This window comes from Falco peregrinus, chromosome 3 (genome assembly GCF_023634155.1).
Source record: "Falco peregrinus isolate bFalPer1 chromosome 3, bFalPer1.pri, whole genome shotgun sequence".
NCBI classification, from domain to species: Eukaryota; Metazoa; Chordata; class Aves; order Falconiformes; family Falconidae; genus Falco; species Falco peregrinus.
This window is the reverse complement of record NC_073723.1, coordinates 1,960,299-1,972,942: the sequence shown is the minus strand read 5'-3', so window position 1 is coordinate 1,972,942 and position 12,644 is coordinate 1,960,299. Positions and strand designations below refer to the sequence as shown.

The 12,644-nt window shown below is 44.1% G+C and overlaps 1 protein-coding gene across 1 annotated transcript in view; it reads left to right on the top strand.

The window, feature by feature from the left end:
- The first annotated feature begins 506 nt into the window (after positions 1–506).
- The window catches only part of NDRG1 (N-myc downstream regulated 1), a 74,459-nt gene continuing 62,321 nt past the window's right edge, over positions 507–12,644 (top strand). The window contains exon 1 of the mRNA XM_055799153.1: positions 507–547. Within this exon, the coding sequence (XP_055655128.1) occupies positions 525–547 (23 nt within the window). The 5' untranslated portion in view covers positions 507–524. The remainder of the gene's footprint in view (positions 548–12,644) is intronic.

Below are 12,644 nucleotides of genomic sequence, written 5' to 3'. Positions count from 1 at the left end.
GATTTTTTTTTTAAAGCATTCCTTAATGACTGAACCTGGGATGCCTTTTGACAGGGGGCAGAGAGTGTGAATGAACTTGGTCTGGGTTACAAACAGTTTTTGCTGAAAGAACCAATATTGGTCCATCGCAGCACATACAGATGTGGGTCTGTACATGCATCTCACTCAAGCACCCTGCCTCAGGCAGCCCTGGTTTGCTGTTCTGGCACAGATGTCTGTTGTTGAACAGATGTCATCTTGTAAGCTCCCCTAAGCAGCTCCATTTTCCAATCAGAATTGTAACTGGAATTATATACAAAACATAATTGCAGCGTTTATAAAAGGGGAGTCTAAAAAACTGTCCTTAGAGCTCAGCGAATTGAGGTCACCCATTAAGCTGCTGCCCACCCCTCCTGCTTGTTTCAAAAAAGCCAGATGACTTTATTAGAGTCAGCTGCTGAATAGATACCATTGGCATTACAAGCCAGGAAAGACAGCTAGGATACTCTTGTCACTCATTTATTTTTTGACCAGAGAACAAACCAATGCTCGCTGTGTCGTCAAACAGGTAACAGTCTCTTGTGTAATTATAGCAAATTATTATAATAGTTATTATAATAATTTATAGCTATTTGTCCCTTAAGCCAGCTCCTTCGTCATGTTTTTCACTGTCTGCTCTGTGGCTGTCTTATTGAGATCATAAGCATTTTGGGCAGGAACTGTCTGTGTCATATGCAGCGCTGGTCACCCCTACTCATGCCTAATGAGTGACGTTCTGCTTTTGGTAATTCCATTTTGTGACTGCAATCAGCTGTTAGGAGAAAAAATTGTACCATCTGGATCAGTATATAATGACTGTAAGGAATCCCAATATTATTCTAATTGTAAAGAATCACAGTATTTTTTTCCCTGCCCTTGCTTTCAAGACCTGTGTAAACACGTAAATACAGCAGGACTGGACTCTCTATGCAGTTGCCTAATGAGACATTGGCAATAAGTTTAGGCCTCAGCTTGTTAGATGTGATGGCCCTGCTAGTCAGCAGGTGTAAAGCAATATAAAATAGCTGTTGAAAATCTGACCCATAGAATCTTTGGACATAGCACTGCCTGAATTTAAAATAAAAAAAAAAAAGTGGTTTAGATTAAATCTTCAGTCTGCAATGCTAATATAACTTCAGAAAAAGAAAGTATCAACTTGGTTAAAAAAACATCTCCGTGGTAGAGAGAACAGAACTTCTAAATAAAACAAAGTAAATCTCCAAGCCAAACAAAAATGTCTTACGAGGCAATTCAGATTTCTTTTCTTCAAACAGCTCGAAAGTTTCTCCAAATTTCCCCTTGTCTTCTATGTTCTAATCATGATAGGGACATGATTGTCTAATACCAATCTCAGAGCATGGCAGATAGATGAGATATTATGCTGTAGACATGCTTGTGGTGAGGCTGAGGTCCACTGGTTTTGTAACAGTTTCAGCTTGATGCCTTTTGGTAGATAGACTGGATCGCAAGATGTCTGTAGATGCAAGAATCTGTAGATAAAATTCAATGTCAAGATCTAAATGGGGCACTGCAGCCCCTTGGATAACAGGCCATGAAACTAAAGTGTGCAAGCAGAGTTTGCTTCAGTCTCAGCTGTTCAAAGATCCTGCAGTGGCAGAAATTATGTCCACCTAAAGTTCACTGCAATAACCGGATCTGTGCCAACGCAGAATGACAGCAATGCTTCATGTTCAAGAAATAGATGTTGTTGTTCCACACTATACAGTATAAATCATACATGGATATATTCATGTGTATTTATTTACATGCATGTAAATATGTATGCTTTGAAAAATGATATCTTCATCATCTTGGTAAGTTTTCAATTTCTCTGAACTATAATTTTAGCGTAAGTCTTTTTGACACTTTTGACCTTGTAAGCAGTCAGACCAATGAGGTTAAAACAGCTGATTTTTGTTGCCCGCTTTACACAATCTCGTAATGGTCAATGCTGGTAAAAGGACAACTGGTATTCCAAAATACTGGAAAGCCAGCAGGATGGTGGATGAGTTGTGAAAGCTCCAGCAGAAGCAGGAGGGCTGGCAGGTGAGCAGGAGCCTGTTGAGACAGGTCTCTGCAGCGTGTCCATGGAGCTTTTGCGTCGATGCTATACAGCTCTGTGTATCCCACTGTGAGACAGATGTAAGGGACAAGCATCCTTAAAATCCTTGTGAAATCCTCTAAGATCTACAGGTGACGTGAGGGATCTTTCTCCTAAGATCAGAGGGAGCTGGGGCTGTGATTCCACCCCTGCCTCTTGCTGTTGCTATGGGCAGTGAGTAGTCAGAGTCAAAACCGTGAAGTAACAGAAATCACAAAAACCGGTAATAAAAGAAGGCTGTGTTTGTGATGTACGGCAATTTTAGAAGCACTGCGTATTTCAGTTTTATGATGATCCCAGCCGTTTCAGGGCTGGCAAGGTTTCCCCTTGGTCAGCATGGTGGTTGGAGCATGGTTCCCCTTGGAGCATGGTCCAGCATGACAGAGGAGCCAAAGCAAGAACCAGCCCTGCTGTGTCCTTGCCTGGGGCAGGCTGGCTGGGGCAGGGCTAGTTTCCTTCCCTGCTGTGTCCACGAAATTACTTTAGTGGAGGAAGAAGGAGGTCAGTCCTCCTGCTTGAATCAGAAGAGAAACCTTCCCTCCCTAGGCATATGGTCAGCCAAGCTGTCTTCTAGAGATGCTGGCCAACTTCTGTTTCCTGAATTGGTGAGGCTGTTGAGGTGGCCATCACCAGAACCCCACTCTGTGCTTCACTGCATTTCCCTCCCCAGGAGGATGTATCAGCATGGTGTGGTGGTGTGTGAAAACACCTCGAGGTGCATATGGTTCTGCAAGCCTGCTCTGCAGAACAAGAGACTCAACCATAAGCAAGAAACCAAAGAGGAATCAGTCCTGGGCTGGTCATCCATGGTCCGAGAGAAATCCCTGGCCTCAGCTGACAGCCTTGAAATGTCAAAGCTTCCTTTTGCTGGCTGAAAGAGGCCTGGGAATTAGAGCCCCATAGCCAGGGGATTTGTTGCCCTCCACAAGAAGTCACCCTGGACACAATAAAAGCAGCCTCCTTGCCAGAGCAGCCAAGGCAATTGAGAGGGGTAAAGGAAGCTCTTAAACATTTGCTTTCTGGATTCTGACTGCCAGATCTCTCGGGAGAGGCTGGACTCCACACAAAAATGCTTGACGGGAAGAAACTCCCTAGGAAGGGATTGTTCCATTTTGTTTTGAACTTGAAGGCCTCCAGTTGAGTTGGGACATTGCCACCAGCCACCTAAGGAAAGCTTGAAGCCTTCCTACATGGGGTGGGGTAAAGGCCTACTGTGGGTGTACAAAAGGCCTTCAGAAGCATGACTTTCCCTGGGACATAATCTTCTTGCCACACTGTGTTTTGTGGTTGAACGTAAAATGGGTGCTTTGGTGCTTTTAATGACAAAATTCTACTGAGGCTTCTCTTTCCCTTCCCACCCGCCTGTGGCTTTTACTCCAGGTTAACTTGAGATTTTCCCTGGAAATCACTCTCTGTGGGTCCTGTGTGCCTGCTATAACTTTTTTTGTTGTGCAGTGAGTCTTTTTAAGAAAAATGCATAAGCAATCCAAAAAGGAAATGAAAAACCCGTTTCCCTGATGAAGGAAAAGAGACCTCATTACTGGCTTGAGCATCTTGCTCTCTCACACTCCCTGTTTTTCTCTGAATCTTGCATTTTAGGCAGTATATTCTCAAGGGGATAGACTCTTTTCCTCCCATTCTTCATTTCCCCTGGTCCTAACTTTAATGTCTCCTCGCATGAGTATGTCCTCCCCACCGGGGACAGCAGAGTTCTCTTGGGCTAGAGGAGCAGGGAATGCACATACCCTGACACTGGGACATTGAGCAAGATGTGGACTTGTAAATGACGAGCTTGGGGCTGAGGGCACGGGGCAGTGGCAGTGGCAGGGGCAGGGGCAGGGGCAGTGGCAGTGGGGGGCTCAGCAGTGTCTGTGTATGAGCAATGTGCTCTGATGGCTTCGGGGCTTACTGCCTATTGCAGGCACCTTCAGCGCTGCGGTCTGCAGGTTTAAAGGTAATTTCATGGAAATTCTGGGCTTCTAAGTATCAGTTATTTAGTGGCTGTTTTGTGGATATCTCCTTGGGTTTAATACCCAATTTCTGTCTAAGATCTCCTTTGGGGCACTACATGCTGTTTTGGAATATTGCTGCTAGACTGTCCTAGCCTCATTTTCCTTAAATATATCATGGAGTTTACAGTAGTTTGAAGCCTCACATCACAAGTTTATTGTGATGATGCATATGTTTAAGGCACTCAGCTTGAAATGAGGTGAAATTAATTTTCTACACATTTGTGATAAATAACCAGAACCCTGATTATTTTGGTGGTTTACTAAAAGACACTTCTGGTCGAAACCCTACAGCTTCAGAAGCATCTGTAGGAGGCCACAGATGTATGAAGCATTTGTATGAAGGAAAATGGAACAGGTACAGTGCTAAAACTGCTAAAACTGTGGTCTGTGTACCAGTTTCTTTAAAGACATCTTTGAAACTGTGACAATGTGAGAAATCACAATATGCTATGATGAAAATTTCCCCTCTCTATGGAAGGAATACAGTTGATTTGATTTATCAACCCAGAGATACAAAATTAACACAGACTCTGTTGTCTACTGTTTGCAACCCCCACAACTCCTAAGGTCACAGCATGAATTGCCCTTTAAATTTGACTAGCACTACAAAATGCAAACACAGCAGAAATAGGCAGAAAAGTATAGGCAGAGCTTGCCCTTCTTTTGCTTAGTGAGGTGGCGATGGGAAACTGCCTGTAAGATGCACCACAGAAATTCAGCTTCAGGGTAGAGCTGGGAGCTTGACCTCCCCGGGTCATGGTGTACAAACTGTCCTATTTAATTGATGTTCTGCTTACCACTCTGTTAAGCATCAGATTTGGAAAGTCTCCAGCTGGTGTGGAGGAAGGAACGATGTCTATTTGTTCCTACTCATTCTTGCACTGCTGTGCAGAGGAAGGTAGGATTTGGCGCTCTGTTGGGATTTTAATCATTACTTTTCAAAATGAGTACAGAGCATTTATGATTTTCTTTCTGGCTGTCACATGGCAAGTGACGTTAGGACTGAACTGTGAATGGAGAGAAGTAGCGGTGAATTGCCCTGCTTGCAGCTCTGGAGTCAGAAACTAACATATTTCTCATTCAGCGATGCTAAACCCCATTGCAAACATGCTATTGACAAATTATTAAATATGTCAATGAAAGGATTTGGTTTACTCCATATTAAGCACATCCTCCTTTTCAATTTTATTCCCCTCTCCACCCCACCCCACCCCACCCCCCTCGTTTGGCCAAAGGAGATTAGACTTACATTCCTTAAATACAGAAAAAATTGGACTAGTGAGCCAAAATAGTTCTGGTTGCCATTGTTTCAGTTTTAGATAACAAACACTGTGCTTGTAACCAGCACATGTAAAGAAATGTATTGACCAGTGATGATTCACATATAGAATCAAGCTGCTCCTGGACAGCTTGTGAATGGAAGGAAAAGCTATGTTTGTTTAATATATTAGTGTGCAGATGTTATCTCTATTTATAGATAGACAAGCTGAAACTCATAAAAACTGAATTGCTTGCCAAGAAAAGACAGGAAAAGGCAATGGTAGGTCTGGGGAAAAACTTTGGATCAGTTGTCTCCAAATCATCACCTCTACCAAATAACAGTACCTCCCTTTAATTAATAATTCATTGTTGAGTGTTTCGAAACAGCTGAGCAACAAGCACATTACACTAAAAGATGTCTCTTTGGCATCTTTTTGGCTGTAGAGGATATGACTCAATATTCCTCCATTTCAGCATTGAGGGAGCCTGTATGCGGTAAAGAGCAGCTGTGCCTGGTCTCCATGACCGATCAAAGGTGAACAACTGATTTCTTACATTTGCTACAGACCTTACTGGCAACCATGCACAATGTGAATTGCCTACCTGTTTCTGTCCCAGTAAATGTGGTGTTTCCAGCTTGATAAATATTTTCATTCATATATTTATCTTTCTGAGACCTCTTCTTCTGCCTTAGCTCTGTTATGCTAAACCATCACCTCTCTTTCCCACCTTGACTTTCACAGGAGAAAGTTTCAGACTCCCTTTGCATTTGTGAGAAAAAAAGAGGGGGAAAAGGGGCCTTGTTTGCAATCTATATAGATCTTCATGTCACTGAAAAAAAAACACCTGCTGGAGCGTGTCATTAAGTGTTTCCTTTCTGCTGATAAAGACTCTACCTCCTGCCTCTTGGTATTTGACTTCAGTGTTGTTTGGACCTTTCTAGGCCAGCTCCTATGAGTCACAGTCTCAGCTGTGTGTGTCCACCTGAGTCTGGCTGTTTCTCCGGGTATGCCAGGTGCCTTCAACAGGGATGTAGCCATCCAGTGTGTAAATCCAGAAGCACTTCCCCATCAGGAGTTAGAGGCCATCTTCACTGGGGTCTTCAAACTCATCCAGGCAAGGAGAGGAAGGCTTAACGTGGCTTCCGGCAGCCTGGATGCTACTAACTGTGCTGAGGCACAGGCTCTGCTGACAGACCTGTGGACAGTGTGGTGGTCAGATGCTCCTGAGGCTTCCATGTGCATCTAGGTGCCTTGTGCCCAGGCACCCCTGCAGCAGCTCTTTAAGAAGAGCACAAATAGCCCATGTTACAAGCTTCTGCCTTCATGTCTAGTTTATTTGCATCTATTTTACGCACACACACTGACCAAATTGTATCTGCTCCCAATACCTTTTTACTTGTCCCTTTGCTTACACAGCAGTCTTGCTGCTTCAGCAAGACTAAATATTTTGAGCATTTATTTGGTGTATTATTTGTGTTCCACACCTCCATCCATTCTGAAATCACTGTCTGAGTCCAATTCCTCTCAGCCCTGCCAAAGTCCAAATATCAGCCTCACCTCTGCCAGCACAGAAAACAGGTCCCTGCGCTGCCCACTGGTGTCAGCTGCCCAGATTCCTGCACATGTATAATATCTCCAGTGGTGCACTCCCAGGTACACAGGGAAATGATACGCATCCTCAAATAATGCCAATGGACAAAGTCCAAAGGTTTCCTTCTTTTTCACCATCCTCCTGTCCTTGTGCTCAAATCTCTTGCTGTGGTTAAGTTCATTGACCTTGCCAAAGTCTTTCCTGCATTTCCACTCTTGCTCAGCTCATGCATACCTTCTTTTTCTCCCTGTCCCACCCTTTGCCTCCCCACACCAGAATTCCAGTGCTCTGGGCACCTTCTGGGAAGCTCCATCTTGTAGGACACTGACCAGCACTATGTCATGTTAGCATGGTTTTCAGGTTGCCACCAAACCCGTCTTCCTTCTTTCCCTGGGCTTCTCCACCTAGCTGAGTTTCTTCACATAAGTTTCATCCTTGGCAACTGCAGACAGTATTTCATGCTATAGAACAGCTGGTGGCAAAGGGGATGAATGTAGTCTCACTGGGGTAAATCAGGAGTAACTAAATCTGCTGTGTTGCTGTCTGAGTGGAAAAAAACAGGCCTGTGCAGAAAATACTGCAAGCATGAGAGTTTAGAGTGCTGTGCCACTGTGAAAACCATGACCTGTGCACCTCATGTGATAGCATTGCTAAATGAGCTTTGAAAAGAGAACATTTTTCTAGTGGCCTCTGAAAGAATGTGGGTGGCAGAACAGCGACAGTAATTGGCAATGTTAATTGCAGTCACACATCAGTTTCCCTTGGCGTTTACCAACTTTCCATATAAAAGACATTGTTACACTTGAAAGCTGAGGTCAAGTTAGCTAATCATTCATAGTGTGTTTGCTTTCTCCCAGGATTGTCTAATAGGAATTGTGCCTTGTGTTTTAAAGCTATTTCAAGCAAAGAGCCTAGAGTGAAATTGTTTAATTTGATTTAAAGATCTCTATAGCTGACCTGCCAATCAAAGTGATTCAGATAACTAGCTGGTGTACCGCTTGTGAATTAGACTTGACTCTGCATTATACTGATTGATGTGTGGAGTATCTCTGAGGAATCGATCGGCTTTTTTTCCAAAACGTTGATTTCAGTGAAATGGTGTTACTACATATTTAAAACCATCCACTATGTCTGTCACTAAAAATCATGGGACTGTGAGTCAGTCATCTTGGATGACTTATTGTTCTGTCATTGATTCACTGAAAATGAATGTCTATACTGCACCCAGCATGAACTGAATGAAAGCTCAGATGCAAACAGCAATCTAACCAAAGGGCCAGAGGGTTTATCACTGTCTAATTAGGGTAAATTATAAGGCTATAGTTTTATAAGGCTGTTTTATAAGATTATAGTGTGTCCAGTTACAATATGTACTTCTTCAGAATGGACTAGTTCCTTTATAATCCTGTACCCAAGGTTATCTAACCGTACAACGGGTGAATAATGTATTTTCCCAACTGAGAACTGTACAGGCATGGTAAAGTGTTTTGAAAGGAGTATTTTAGTCATTGCCTTACAGTGAGTTTGTTTTCTTCAAGTTATGGAATATGACTTTAATAGATAAATGGGGGAAATTAGGCTTTCAATCACAATGCCTGTTTTATTGGTCAAATATAGAATGGATTAAAAACAAACAAGCAAACAACTATAATTTGTATTTAACTGTATGACTTGGCACAAGACTCTGTAGTGAAGACAACTGGTGATTCAGCTTTGTCAGTAAATTACACTTTTTCCAGCCTCATTAACAACCCAGACTAGCTATTTCCACCTTCTCCAGACAAAGGTAACCTTGTCCCAGATTTACTAGCCAGTCATTAACAGTCATTGAAGGTTGGAGAGCTCTTGCCCCCAGGACACTTCCAGGAGCTCAGCACCAAACCCGGCTACTGCCCCTGAGGAGGGGAGAGTTTTGGCTCAGACCATCATTGCGGCCGGGCCTGCCTTCAGGGTTTGCTCTGGTTCCCGCATGCCACCCATCTCCCATGTGCCTGGTGCTGCCTCCCAGCACAGCACAGCCCAGTGCAAGAGGGGGTCTGTCCCAGCGAAGCCACCCAGGGCAGGCAGGGGAGCCGTGGGCAGCTGTAACAGCAGCGGCACTGAGGGAGCTCTGCAAAGCCGTGGGCTGTGAACCAGTGCCAGGGAAGTTCTGCATCTGCCCCTGCAGCTCCTCTGTGTCTGGGACACTTGCTGCTGGCTCTTTGCAGAAAAGTCATTATAATTTTAGTTTTTTAAGTAAACTCGTGCATGGCCAAGTCTTACGTGCTCAACAACATTAAATCCTTTGGTTCTGCTTTACTTCAACCTCCATATAACTTCCCCTTGGGGAACTGGTTGGTTAGTCCCCTCTGTACCTCATTGTGCAACACTGCAGTTACTAGCATTGACATGCAGAGAATAGAGACAGAATTTATATGACATTTTGCGGAACTGACTCTTGCCAGCACCTGAATAAGGATAACCTTTCCCATCCCTTGGAGAGTTTGTGTTGCGGTAGCTTTGTTTGCTCCTGCAGTGATAACTACCCATGACCGTGCTGTTGCTTTCATGCATCTCCTGTACGGACCACCATAAGCAGTCGAGCATGTCCTCCCAGCCACAGAGAAGCAGGAGGCTCTCTGCTAGAGGTTTCCTGTACTGAAAGTCCCCAAAGAAAAGGGAATTGACTTTTGGGTTGGTTGGTATAGAGAGCAGGTCGGAAGGGCTGGCTTCGAGACAAGGTGCCAGTCAACTGAATGGGCACAGCTGAAACTCCACGAGCTTTCTTACTGAATATTGTGATAAGAGCTTTCCTTACATGCTCATGTTCAACCTTCACTGATTGCTGCTGCCGCTCTTGGCTGTTCCCAAGACAGGGTGCGTGTTGCTGTTGATAACACTGTAGTGCTGATAGGGGACCGGTTATTTACAGCCTCTGTTCTTGCCTGCTATTTCAAAAGCATCAGTCACTGAACAAGTTCTTTGGTCAGGCTGATTCAGGAAGCAAAACATTGATACCAAGTGCATCTCTTGGTGCCTGTATTTGTGTTGTGGTTTAACCCCAGCCAGCAAGGAAGACCCACACAGCCGCTTGCTCACTCACCCTCCCCTCCTCCCATGGGATGGGGAGGAGAATCAGAAAAAGGTAAACCCCATGGGTTGAGATAAGTAAAAAATAATAATTATAATAATGATGATAATAATAATAATGATAATGATAATAATGATGATGATGATAATAATAACAACAGTAATGAAAAGAGGGGAAAAAAAGGAGGAATAGAAAACCAAGTGGTGCACAACACAGTTGCTCACCACCTGCTGACTCATGCCCAGCCAGTCCCCAAGCAACGATCAGTGGCTCTGGGCCAGCTCCCCCCAGTTTATATACTGAGCATGGTGTTCTATGGTATGGAACATCCCTGTGGCTAGTTCGGGTCAGCTGGCCTGGCTCTGCTCCCTCCCAGCTTCTTGTGCACCTCCTCACTGGCAGAGTGTGGGCAACTGAAAAGTCCTTGAGTTAGGGTAAGCGCTACTGAGCAATAGCCAAAACATCAGCGTCTTATCAACATTATTCTCATACTAAATCCAAAACACAGCACTGCACCAGCTACTAGGAAGAAAACTAACTCTATCCCAGCTGAAACCAGGACAGTTTGGTACAGTTTTGAGTCAACTCTTCCTCTCTGATCTTCTTTTCCCTACACCTTATTCTGAATGCATTTTTCTTCTCCTGTCCTACCCTCTCCCTCCCAAACCTCTGTTTCATTTCCAGAGAAAAACAATCACTCACATCTTGAATTAAAAAGATGCATTTCTAATTCCAGTATATACACCTTGCTTATTGCCAAAATTAATCATGAAAATCATTAAGATGTTGGAGGTTCAGAGGGTAAACCAAAACACATTGCTGATGTTACAGGAATTCTTTCTCACAGGAAGGGGAAGGAAACCTACAGTACTACCAGCTCTGGATACTGGCAGATAAAATGGCATGAACATTCATCTCTGCTCTCAGATATTCCCTTCAGAAATTCTCTGAAAAGCAAATTATGCAGGACAGTGCCATGGGATTGTCCCGTGGGCTGGGATTGTTCACACTGGGCTGGGAAAAGGACTCCAAATTGCAATGGGAGAGGAGCTGGGGCTCTTTGTGCTTTGTGGTTCCCCTTCTTGGCCACAAGGATACAAAAGGCTTTGTTTCGTTCAAAATAGACAGGGGAAAACTTTGAAAAAGGCAAGTTTAAGCCAATTGTGCTAGTTTTAGTACCCAGTGCAGTGCACAGTGCAGGACTTTGTGTAGGCTCCAAGGAGAGGAGCATATGTGTGTATTTAAATGGGAACTGAAAAGGAATACTCTGTCAACTGCCCAGGACCTGGGATGTTTAGGGATCAGTTTCCTAAGTGAGTGTAATGGCATGAGAGCAGTTAGGAGGTGATTCAGATCAACAGGCAGAGTAAAGCTCTCTGAAAGAAAGGCTTGCCCTGGACATTGTAGAATATCTCTCAGCTAAAACAGATATCTTTATGAAGTGTGTTTGGATAATGAAAACACAGGCAGGGAAGGATCTCTTTTAGGTTTTGGTTCTCCTAGAAACACACCCTTGTAGACAGAAGAAAGATTGATAGGGACCCAAACAGAGATGTCCACCTAGTTAGATATCCTCCCGGGATGTGCTTGTATCAGTAGTTACCCCTTTCAGCTGCTTGTCACTGCCAATCTACTGGATGAGCCACTTGTTTATTTTTCTTCATGGAAAACCAGCTCGATTACTTTCATTGTTCAGCTTGTTGATCTGAGCTGATTTTCATCTGCAGCTGACTGAAGAGTGCTGCCATAATCTGCCCTGCCTGCAGCATGGTTGGCAGCCACTGATAGCCAGGATGGCAGGGGAGGGAAGGGGAGGACAGCAGAGTCCAGCAAGAAGATCTGAAAGAGATGTAAAACCACCAGCCAAAGCCTAGAAACCCTATATTTCTTCACTTTGCTCAACCAACATAGATCCCTAGAGCCCAGTGCACCTAGTGAACTGTGAGCCTTGATAATTGCCACAGCAAGGGAAGACACATTCCCGGGATCTAGAAACTAAGCAGGCAGAGGGATACCCCAAGTTCAGTTTGGGCCACAGTGGAAAGAAAAATGGGATATGCAGGCAGAAACTGTCTTCAACAGTTTCAAAACTGTTCTGCACAATTCTTGCTTGCACCAGGAATGCTGATATATCATGAATAATGGCAAGCATCTTTTATATGGGAACACCTTTTGTATAGCACATCCTCTACATGTCTGGAAAGTACCCTAAAATAAGTGAGACACTTTTGAACGGGCCACTCTTCCAGTGCTCCTCTTGAAGTGGGTCATGGGACAGCCAAGAGTACAAGGTGCCTGGATCCAGCAGGACAGCCCATATAAAGCAGTCACCTGGCTCTCCAGGATAAGGTCTTCATCCGCAGCAGACAGTGATAATTCCATTCCTCTTCTGCTTCAGACACGTAAAACCAAAGTAGGACAGCAGTGCACAAGCCCCTGCACCTCACACCTCGTGTTTCCTGTTGGGTAGGCAGTCCTTGTTCTGCATTTTGAGCTCATGTTTATGCACTGTTTAGGAAATCTTATCTTAATTTCATTGTGAGGACTCCGTATGTAAAGCCTAGGGCTTGGCATTCCTGAGGCCTGGCCA